This window comes from Puntigrus tetrazona, chromosome 12, assembly GCF_018831695.1.
Source record: "Puntigrus tetrazona isolate hp1 chromosome 12, ASM1883169v1, whole genome shotgun sequence".
NCBI lineage: Eukaryota > Metazoa > Chordata > Actinopteri > Cypriniformes > Cyprinidae > Puntigrus > Puntigrus tetrazona.
Window position 1 is genome coordinate 6,268,893 of NC_056710.1, and position 12,248 is coordinate 6,281,140.

The window sequence follows — 12,248 nt, forward strand, 5'->3', positions numbered from 1 at the left end:
CAACAGTGCTTTTGACATTGTGGTGATAATGTGATTAGGTGCATGTAGGTGATTGATAATAATCATAAATAAGCAGCAAATTATTATATGAGAATGATCATGTAAGACAAAATGCCAAAGTGTGCTTTCTCAGGCACAGAGGACCATTTATCTAGGCTTGTGTGTTATTCGACCGTAATGCAGGCATGGATTAGATCCTCACGTAAGTCAAGAGAGTGAGAGAGAAGGCCAATCACTCAATCTCAAACAGTTTCAGATATTGCTGGGTCTTATAGCAGATGCATCCAATGTGATACCTTTTGGCCTTCTGTACATGAGAACCCTACAGTGGTGGCAAAAGAACAAGGAATATTTCCCAGAGGGATAGACCCATGATCAAGGTCTCGATCTGTGGAGGAAAAATTGGTTCTTGAATCAGGGCCTTGTGCTGGGAGCTTCTTGTTAACGCCTCTCACTAATCTCTTACATCAACCACCAAGGGGGTCTGCGCTCATTGCCATTGTACAAACTGTCACATCAGATCATCCTATGGTCCTAGAACAAGTTCCTCACTGAGAGAACTGTACATTCCTGGCTATCTGAATGTGGGAGTAGACTTACTGTCGAGACAGGGGCCAAGGCAAGGGAATGGAATTTTCTTTGTGGCATGAGAGAATGCACAAGGTCCTATCTGGTTCTCTCTAGCTCCTCCAGGTGGCGCCATTCTGAAATGGTTTCTGTACCCTCAAGCAGGTTACACCCGAATGTCCCCACTATTGCACCAAGGCCGATCATACTGCATGCCTTCCATCATCCTCCTTTCAGGATCCAGAGCACCCTTACGGCATCCCTGCAAGCACAGTTCTTTATGACTTGAGGCTGATGCTTTTAAGGATGACATGTTTTTAAGCTTCCTGGTCTCTGACGTCACCTGCCTATGATGTTGTGCCCTTCCATTGGACAGATTACCCAGCTGGATTTAGGAGTGTGGTCAAGCAAGGGCATTCACAAAGCGTAGTATGACACAACTCGAGTTCCTGAGAAGGAACCTACTGAAACTAAATCATGACAGTGTTATCATCCAAAACCACAGTTCCTCACCAAAGATAGCACGTTTCAAGAATGATGGGAGAAATTGATGCAGATTTTGTTTAGTCTAGATCTAATGCTCCCCAGTTCCGCCACTTTTGTTTGTGGTCTTGGCACTGATGCTGGGTCCTCCCTACCAGAAAAGCTAAATGAGCTGGATCATGAGCACCATCAACCCTCCCACCCATTTTTTTTTCCTCTCTTTATTTCTCTCCTTCATCTCCTTTCTTTAATTTGCTTCTCTTTATTTAAAAAAATTATATATATATATATATATATATATACACACACACACACACACACACACACACACACACACTGTAAAATACTGTAAAATTACAGTAAACTACTGGCAGCTACATTGGCCTGTACAATGCTGTAATTTTACAGTTTACCTACTGTAATCTGCTGCAACAGTGTATTACTGTAAAAAATATTACAGTACCATGCTGTAGAATATATGCTGTTGTCACGCTCGCTTTCACGAGACTAAGCACACAAGACTTAAAATGAACTTAAATGGATTTAATCCCAAAACGGCAAAATAAATATACAAAGGCAGGCAGAACAGGCAGGCAGGACAAAACCAGGTAGGGACATTGACGATCGGACTAACGGAACTGAAAACACAGGACATAAATACACAGGGTAAATGACTAAATTAACTATACACAGCTGCAGACAATGAAATAATTAACATGGAGGGAAGGCAGGCACAGAGAGCACATGGCACAAGACAGAAACAATAACAAAAGCCGGAGAACGTGACATTACCCCCTCCTCCCGGAAGGTGCGCCTCGCACCAAAGAGTGACAAAAACGACTAGGAATTGGGGATACCGGATCTTGGGAGGAGGTTCTGGTGGAGGACGGCCCCCAGGAGGGGGCTGACGGTCTACGAACCGAGATGGAGTCCGGGACTCGGAGGCAGGACGGCGAGGTGAGGATCCTTCACTCGACGGCGATGGAGACCGGCAGACCCGTGGCGAGCTCCAGATGGTGAGCTGAGGATGAGCACAGGGGCTGCTGGGATCCATCGACGTGGTATGACCAGGGTGGAGGGTGGGAAACGCGTGGCGGGCACTGGAGGGAGCGCGTGGCGCTGGGCCCCTGGAGGGAGCGCGGGAAATAGTCTCTAGGGTGCGCTCTGAGGCAGGCATACAGGACGGCTTGGTGGAACCAGCGGGCTTACGGGACGGCTGGGCGGAACCAGCCGGCTAACGGGATAGCTGAACGGGAACAGGAACTCAGGATACAGGAGGTGCCCAGTCTAAGTTCAAGTCCACATCTTCCAGCTTCTCTTGTAGATCCAGCAGCCCCAGGTGGATGATCAGCTCATCCTCAGCCGATGTGCAGTGGGCGAGCTCCACTCCGCGCTCTCATTGCAGTCGGCTGTCTCCCCGCGGCAAGCTCTCGTTGTCGGCTCACGCACCTGGTCTGTCGCAGTCGGCTCGGTCCGGCCGCTCTCCCTCGGCGATGGTTTTGTGGTCGCCCCAGACTCCAGCGACTGCGCGTCATCGGTGGGTACAGACTTGAGCTCCGCAATGCGGGGAGATGGTGGGCTGGGTTCTGGATCTGGAGTGGGGCTGGTGTCATTGTCCTCCAGCGCAACCGTCATCCCGCACTCCACTTGATGTATGTGGCGATGCTCTCGAGGGCCGCCCCGGACAGCTTCACTCGTGGGGAGTTGTCGAGTCCTCGGTAATAAAGTGAGCAGAGGAAGCTGTCCGGGTAGTGCGAGTAGTTAGTTAGCGAGGCGAGGAAGTCCATCATGATAACCCTCAGAGAGCGATCCTCCTGCTCCAGCAGGAGGATGAGGAAGTTTAGGTCATCAAGGGGAATCCATGACAAACAAAAAAACTAAAACGGGAAAATACGCCGCTAACTTTTAAGGTCCGATCGATGATTGTCACGTTCGCACGCTTTGTGCGAGACTAAGCACGCGAGACTTAAAATGAACTTAAATGGATTTAATCCCAAAACGGCAAAATAAAGATACTAAGACAGGCAGAACAGGCAGGCAGGACAAAACCAGGTGGGGCCATTGACGATCGGACCAACGGAACTGAAAACACAGGACTTAAATACACAGGGTAAATGACTAAATTAACACAGCTGCAGACAATGAAATAATTAACATGGAGGGAAGGCAGGGCACAGAGAGCACATGGCACGAGACAGAAACAATAACAAAAGTCCGGAGAACGTGACAGCTGTACAGTATAATACTGCCAATTATTTGACTGCTGTTTACTGTTATTTTATCACATCCACTGTAATCTCCTTTATTTTTAAAGTATTTGTCATTTTAATGTTGTAACATTGCTAGTAGCTAATGATTAGAAAAAGAAAGAAAAATTAGAAAAGATTTTTACAAACAAATGGCTCAAACAAAAGATCATCTTTCAGACATTACACTTCTATTAAAATGTTTAAACTAATTATTAACATTCTGCTTCACCAGTGCTTGGTTGAACAGAACATAATAATGTGTCATCACATGAACATCCTATTCCAGAATACAATGCAGTGACATCACAAACATTTTTGTTGAAGGACTCAATAATGTGACTATAATAATGTAATCTATGCTTCACTATGCAGATCTATCTGCTGAACTGTAACATTGTTTAATCTGACTAGATAAAAGCTCCCACCCAAAGGCCATGAGTTTTTGAGGAGAGTGGCCACCTGAGGATTCACAGTAGCTGCTTTTTTTCTGCACAAGCTTCCCTGTCTTCTTGGACATTACTTGGTTGGTTCTCTTTGTTCTCCTTTAGGTTCACACCAATGAAGCATCTAGAATGTAAAACAGAGAAAATATAAGATATTAGGTTTCTGTAAAATAAAGAATAATTGCACTTTAATCAACGTAAAACCTATTTTATATTTAAGACTGTTGTCATTATGGCAGCATCTGCACCATCTTTAGTTCAGCTTCAATCTGAGGGGCCTAAGAATCTTAGATTAATGTAGACAACAATTTTGTTACAATTTTATAATTATTCTTATCAATGCCAAACTAGTAAAAATGTCTTTATTTAACTGAACAGATATTTGGAAAATACCTAGATAGATTGCCCACCATTGACTTTCATAATTTTACTTTTCCTACTATAGTAGTGAATAGTGGAGAACATCTGTCTGGACACTGACATTCTTCCAAATATCCTCCTTTCTGTTCAGTAGAACAAATAAATGTATACAAATTTGGAACTACTTGAACATTAGTAATGACTTTTTCAACTATCCACTTGAGTAGATTGGTTTGTAATACTACAGTCTGCAATATTCATAATTAAATACCTTTCACAAAGTTATCCCTATTCAGAACTAATATAATGCCAGACAAGGGGCACAATCTTTGAGAGGAGAAAACATACACAGACAAATTCAAATTAAACCCTGTGGCTTGTGATGATACACTGATGTATTTTTTTAATACCACAATATCTGACTTGGTGAGAACGTCCAGCGCTAAGCGTGTCACACTCTGGGCACATAGATATATATATACATAGATTCCTTGTGTATGGGCACGCATATGTAAGTTTGTATGTTTTTTATGCGTCATGCCTGGATGTTGTGAGTCAGTCAGACATTGTGGTATATCAGAGGTAAAAATTATATAAATACTAATTTATTGTACAAAACTATTGTTTCGTGTCTTAGAACATCAAAGTATTATCATGAGCCATAGGGTTTCATTTGGATTTGTCTGTGCATTTTTTTCTCTCAAAGATTGTATCCCATTGACTTGCATTATATAAGACTGACAGACTGCAATGGTTTCAGTTTAAAATCTTTGTATGTGTTCTACAGAAGACACAAAGTCACCTATATCTTGGATGTCCTGGTGTTAAGCAGATAAACATCACATTTTCATTTTTGGTTGAACTTTTGGTTTAATATAAACAATCCTAAACAATGCTGATAAGATTGACAAAATGTCCAAAATGTCTCCTAACAAAGTCAATGTTTGGGCAGCTTCTCTTGGTACTGCAAATTTAAGACATAATAGGTGGGGAAAATATCAATGCTGGATCATTCAGCTTAGTGTGACTTTGTCACCAGCAACTGAAAGAGACAGCTAAAAGTTTAATGTCCTGAAACGGTAATAAATCTAGATTGCCCATTTAAAAAAAAGGCTAAATACAATTTAATTGTCTATTTCTAATGGTTATCATAAAATATGCAATACAGTCGCAATGAAATGCCAAAAAAAACAACAAAAATCCCCAAAACATAAAAAACGCTCTTGTTTTTAAAGGAACAGTTCACTCAAAAATGAAAATTACCCTATAAGGTACTCACACCAAAGCCATCCTAAGTGTATATGACTTTTTCTTCTTCTTTCAGACTAACACAGTTAAAGTTTTTTAAACATTTACCTGGCTCTTCCAAGCTTTTTCAATGCTGGTGGATAATGGCCATAAATTTGATATATCTTGATATATCTGCAAGTACTGCATCAGAAAACTAACCCATACATGGTTCTTTTGAAGCAGATTGATGGGTTTAATTAAAAAAATCATTATAATATATATTCATCAAATTATACTCCAATCACTGACTTACACTGTGTACACTCTATTTTTGGGTGAACTATTCTTAAACTTTATGCCTGCATATGTGACATTTACTAAGTATCAGTCGTGGACTGGCAAGAAGGTCGGTGTCCAGATGCCTTCATCTGGCTGTGGTGGAGGATATATGTAAACAATGGTACAAAATTTTATGCAAATAAAGAACGAAAATGTGTGTACAATCATAGCAGGCAGAAAGCAAATAATACTAAACATATAAGATAATACTAAATAAAACTTACATCAGCTCTGAGTATTAGTCCTCTATATCCTCTCACAAAGTCTTCAGGCATTTTATCCCAAAGAATCTCAAAGGTTTCTGTGCCATTTATTTGCCATATTGGCTTGAGTGAAAAGATGAAGGCATTGGGCTAAAGAGCAAAGACTTGTATCTGTCAAGTCAACTGGAAGGATGTAGAATATTATCAAATGTGACTTCTGTAATTTCTGATACATAGGATAATAAAATCAACAAGTGTGGAATGTAGACTTTACTGTAAATTTATCAGTGTTTAAAAGGAATGTAACCATCTTCCTTCACTAATAAGACTTTTCACCACACTAGGCAGAAGGCTATGAAGTCGCACACATAAGTGACATTTGCAAATATGTTGCTGCAGGTCTTAGCACACAAGTTGTGTTATCATTTTTAAACTACAAAATATCATTACCTTACCGTTGTAAAACAGACAATATTGAAGCTGCTCTCAAATGGATTGAAGTATTATGTAAACCAAGTAGCCTTAACTTCAATTAACTTTTGAGAAAACCTTAAAACTATTTTTAAATACAGACCGGTCTCTCATAAATTGTATAAAAATTCAAGAACTGGTCAGTACATTTAATTACTTCGCAAAATGTTCATGACATGTTAAATGCTAATGAACAAGCAACCTATAACGTTAACATTAGGCCTATTGCACTTTGCTGATTTGTTTCTACAAGTAAGATAAAGACAGTAATAATAATAAAAACTGTTACTATTAGTAATGTGGTTTGAATATATACCACAGAATAAAACAATTTTGATCACTTACCTTGATAAAACGGATGAGGATGAAAGCACATCCAGTTAAATTTGACGCTGCCTGGGTCAGTAGACTGTCATTTTGCCCGTGTTCTTACTACACTTAATAAAAATAATGGCAATCTGATGTTAAACTCTGTATTTCTGCCGAAGGGAGTCAATGCATCGTGGTTTTCTTCCCGTATATGAGAGGGCACCAATGGCGTTGCAACGTGGTGACGACTTAAAAATACTGCATTATGCCATGAAACTAAATAGTAGTTTGCGTTATCTTAGTTTATAAGTGCTGTGGATATTTAAAACATACAAAATTAGTCTATATTGGCTACAACAGATGGCAAATGCTAAGACTCTTTCCCTGGTCTTCAAACACACAAAACGTTAGACTTTACAACCAAAGTGTTTTAATAAAACATCAGTTAGCCTAATTATTGTTTCATGAACTAAGCAGAGTTTATGTCTCCAGATTGTGCACAGAGCTTTATTCTGAAAAGAGGCTTACTATTATCCTCTCCTAACAGTAATAACCATAACAAGACTTATTATCTGTTGGATATAGGCAAGCCAGAATAACTGTAACATGATTTTGTGTAAAAGTCGATTATATTTTTATTAATATTTCAGGTTTGAAATTAGAACACACGATCCAAGCGTTAATTGAGGACAGTAAGAATGCGAGGGCTGTAGATACTGCTCTGGATGCGGTTTAGTACAGTGAATCATGTAACATTGTTCGATTCCAGCTTTACAGCCTGTGCAGCAGGGCAATTGGGTGACTGCGAGGAGGCGCACTAGTCGCTGGTCAGAACACTGCTCTTCTGTTCCGATCAGAACATCAAACAGCTTCTCCCACCCAGTGACACAACCACTGAGAAACCTGATCAAAGTGCTCAGTAATTGGCGATTCTATTGTATGCGAACGCGGAAAATAGAGACACCAGCCACCATAGTGCAATGCTTACGGGAGCCAGAGCGTCCGGAGCATCTTTTCAAATTTAAAAGTGCTGGCTAACGCTAAACGAAATCCGTGGGAAGATTGTTATTCACGCCGCACTAATGATATTCGACTTCACCAGTCGGAGATCATGCTAAAAATAATATTAAAGAGGTGTGTGGAATTTGCAAGTACGATGTCGGGATAAATGTAATATGCTCTCGGTCCCCTCCCCGCTTAACGGGTAATGAGATTTACAGCAGACTGCTGGGTCCCAGTGGCTGACGTCCAAGTGGTGCCCGTGAGAAATCAACACAGGCTTTATAGACAATTGATGAATTTCTGGGGCAGACCTGACCTGTTGAAAAGAGATGGTCCTTATCCCTCCTGGGTGGTGCACTCTTCTATCTAGAAATATGGCATATAGTCTTAGAGCTCCAACTTGACCAACTAGTGCCTAGGGTCAGAAGCAGACAGACTCCGCTAAACTGACTGTCTGCAGCTGCCTCACGCCACAGAAGGCAGTTAATTCTCAACACAAACGTCCAAACCAAATTAAAAGCAATAATTTAATTAATGTTCAACAAAAAAATGACCTATAATACAAATAAGCAAACAATAAAACTTGGCTCGCTGAATATTAGATCACTTTCACAAAAACACTTTATATATATGGATTTGATCAAAGATCAGAACCTTGCTCTGTTTGACAGAAAACTGGCTAAAACCAGTTGAATACATTACTTCAAATGAATCTACCCCAAAATTATTGCTATAAAAATGAGCCACGTTTAAAAGGTAAAGGGGGAGGTGCTGCAATTTATAAAAACATTCTTAGTACTTCTCAGAGGGCAGGCTTTTAAGTATAACTCATTTGAAGTTTTGAAAAGGTATATAACATTATCTATAGAATCATGTGCTAGTGATAAATTCCCTGTAATGTTTGTACTGGCTACTGTATACAGGCCACCAGGCACAATACAGATTTCATTAAAGAATTTACTGCTCTTTTAGAGTTACAATGACCTAGCTCTCATCATCAGATTGTGGTTTTATCTCGTTATTAGTGCTATTAGATCTTAGCGCAGCATTCGATACTATCGATCACAACATTCTCTTTGTATAGACTAGAAAACTATGTTGGCATTAGAGAAAGCGCCTTAGCATCGTTTAAATCATATCTATCTGACTGCTATCAGTTTGTAGCACTAAATGAGGAGGTATCATATCACCTAAAAGTGAAATATGGAGTTCCTCAAGGCTCAGTGCTAGGACAGTTACTTTTCAACCCATACATGTTACCTCTGGAAGACATTATCAGAGACATGGTGTAAGCTTTAGCTGCTATGCTGATGATACTCAGATTTATATTCCAGCGCAGCCTGCTAATACACACCAAATTGAGAATCTAACAGAATGCATAGTCGATGTATAAAAAGCTGGGATGATGAGTAACTCTTAATGTTAAATCCTGAAAAACAGAGGTGCTAATAATTGGACCTAAAACCCCACATATAATATTCTAGAACGCAGTCTAATACTTGATGGCTGCCTGTTAATTTCTTCATCATCAGTTAGGAACCTCAGTGTGCTGTTTGACAGCAATCTTTCCTTTGAAAACCTTGTTTCAGCAGCTGTAAAACTGCGTTTTTCATCTTAAAAATCTAAATTACGACCTATGCTTTCAACCTCTAATGCAGAAATATTAATTCACGTGTTTCTGACGCCAAGGTTAGATTATTGTAATGCTTTTATTGGTGGTTGTTCGCACTACTTGATAAACAAACTTCAGATAGTCCGGCAACGCTAAGCAGCTAGAGTCCTTACTAGAACTAGGAAGTATGATCATATTAGCCCGGTTCTGTCAACACTGCACTGGCTCCCTATCAAACATAGGATATATTTTAAAATCTTATTAATTACCTATAAAGCCCTGAATGATTTAGCTCCTCAATACTTGAGTGAGCTCTTATCACATTATAGTCCTGCCTGTCCGCTGCATTCTCAAAACTTCTGGCCATTTGAGCAATACCTAGAATATCAAAATCAACTGGAGGGCGTGGCAGATCCTTCTCCTATCTAGCACCTAAACTCTGGAACAATCTCCCTAACTCTGTTCGGAAGCAGACACACTCTAGATTAAAGACACATCTTTTTAACTCTAGCTAAACATAACAATTACACCGACACACTCTTTTATTATTCAAATTGTTAAAGGATTTTTTAGGCTGCATTATTTCGCTGGAACCGGGAACACTCACTCCTAAAATACAATGTACTTGTGACATCGTAAAAAGAATGGCATCTACGCTAATATTAGTCCTGTTTCTTTCAATCTGAGAATCACAGTTTGTATCCAGACTAGATAATGGATCAGCACCCAGAGATTATGTTCACTCAGAGACGAAACACCTAGATGCGCCTGTGGACTGATCACCAGATCCTGATGCACACACAAACACACACTAAGTCATTTACACTATCTGACACAGCTGCGTTTAAAATTTAATCAGTTAAGTGCTGCGTGTCCGGTCAGAGGCTTAACTGGCCCCAACTCGAGTCTGGTTTCTCTCAGGTTAGTTTTTTTCTCCATTATATATGGATGGGGTTTTGTTCCCTTGTCCGTGCCTCTGGCTTGCTTTGTTGGGGACACTTAACTTCTAGTGATTATTACTCTTCTGTAATTTAATAATAAATTGTTCACTACTCATCAATGTACATCCCTGTCATTGTATTCTTCAACTTTATACACATACAGTGCTTTGATACAAACCTATGTTGTTAAAAAAGCTTCATATAAATAAAAATGATTGATTGATTGATTGATTGATTGATTGGATTGTGCAGTATAATTTTAAATGTGATTAAAGTTTTTATTCATACTTTTTTATATGTGTTATTAAATATTTTATTTGTACTTATTGTTTTTGATGTGTGATCATTGTTATCTTGAAACCAATTTAAACATTTTGTGCAAAATAATTTTACTTTGCATTCTTAAATTTTGGTTTCTTGTTTTATTTATTTTTTACTAAATATGACTTTAATGTAAATACAGTAAATATATATAGCAATTAATTAATAATAGGCTAATCGTTTTTTTTTTTTTTAAATATCCATATATGTCCTAGTATGACAGTGTGATGTAAGTTTTCCCTATTTGCATATTAAAGCATGTGTCACTGCAGATTCTTTCACGTCAAAGTGTAAGTAATTGGACGAATATTATTTATAATTTTTACATGCATGGTATAAATGGCAGGTCAACGGTTTTAACTCTTTGCTGTTCTCGACAAGAGATCATTTTGGATGACTCGGCAAGATAATTCTACAGTCAGTGGTGCAACATTTTGCTGTCATCATTTAGAAATGCCAAAACAGATTTTCATCTTGTATTAAGACCATTTATTTTTAGCTTTGTAAACAGCCTAGTTAAATGTGGACAAATAACGCTGTCCTTAACTTAAAATAGTTCCAATAGTTTGCATAGCCTCACTTATTAAAATAGTTTATTGTATTTTTCAGTTCTTATTCATTTTTAAATGCCAAAAATAATTTCTTTTATTTGGCTTTTCAAAGTCCCATAAGTCTGTTAAAATGCTTTATGTAACATAACATGACATGCATCTCCCAAATTACGTTTCATGAGACTGTTTTACGCGATGTAAGCGTCGTCTCGGCTATATCAAGCCTTTGATTAGTGTGTTTTGTATAAATAGTTATTGGTCTACCAATGAAATGTGTTGCGTTATTGTAGGTCCTCGTGCCAACGTTTTGTGGAAAAGTAGCGCATGACTCACCATTCCATATTTGACGCTCACGCCAACTTCAGCTAAACATAAAGCCCGTTAAAAGTAAAAAAGAGAGCAGCCACATACAATGTTATGAAGAAGTTGCTGGAAACCGCCGCGAATTCAAACTTTTTACTTTCGACTTAATATTATTAACAGTTGTACTTATTCCGATTGACAGAGCAGGTACGCAGTGTTTGCTGCTCCCCTACTGTTTCACCCTCTTCGCTTGACGAAATGTATGGTAAGTCGTTTTAGCATTTAATACAACTGGCACTACTTGACTTTAAGTAAAAGCCAAATTACAAATATATCTGCAATTTAAAGAAAAATGTTTATAATAAGTACTAAATTAACAGTATGCATAAGAGTCATGATTATACATTGAATAGTCAGAATGATAACTATTACATCTGCAGTTATATTTGGTCTAATAAGAAATCTTTTAAGAAAAAAATTGTAAAAGATATCTGTAATGACACACAAACAAAAATCTTAAATGTCACACATTGGCAAAAACACAGCAAATACATACAGCAAAATCACTGTTAAAATTCTGGTGTTATGATGTTTTATGAATAAAGGATTAATGTTAATGTTGAATTAGCACGGATGGTGCAAAAAAGGATACTCTGACTATAGTGAGACTACTGAGAGAGTCTGGTCTTATTAACACTGGCATCTAACATGGATCCATTGACACGGGTCTGCCAGGTTCTGTCACCACCCAATCACAGCGGTCCAGCTAAAACCTCTTCAAAGGACTATATATACACACCCGGATCCTCTGCCTTTTCATGCTTATCTGTGCAAATAAACTTTGTTATCACTTTACTCCACCTC

At 38.8% G+C, this 12,248-nt stretch overlaps 1 protein-coding gene across 4 annotated transcripts in view; it reads right to left on the bottom strand.

The window, feature by feature from the left end:
• LOC122355417 (protein ADP-ribosylarginine hydrolase-like) overlaps positions 1-11,456 on the bottom strand; it is an 82,867-nt gene extending 71,411 nt beyond the window's left edge. For 3 of the 4 annotated variants that reach the window (XM_043253679.1, XM_043253675.1, XM_043253678.1), the window contains exon 1: positions 11,415-11,456. In XM_043253679.1, coding sequence (XP_043109614.1) covers positions 11,415-11,422 — 8 coding nt within the window. In that variant the 5' untranslated portion in view covers positions 11,423-11,456. Of the gene's footprint in view, positions 1-3,758; positions 3,786-11,414 lie in introns of those variants that run through there. The other variant, XM_043253676.1, reaches the window with a different exon arrangement.
• Positions 11,457-12,248: the final 792 nt, after the last annotated feature.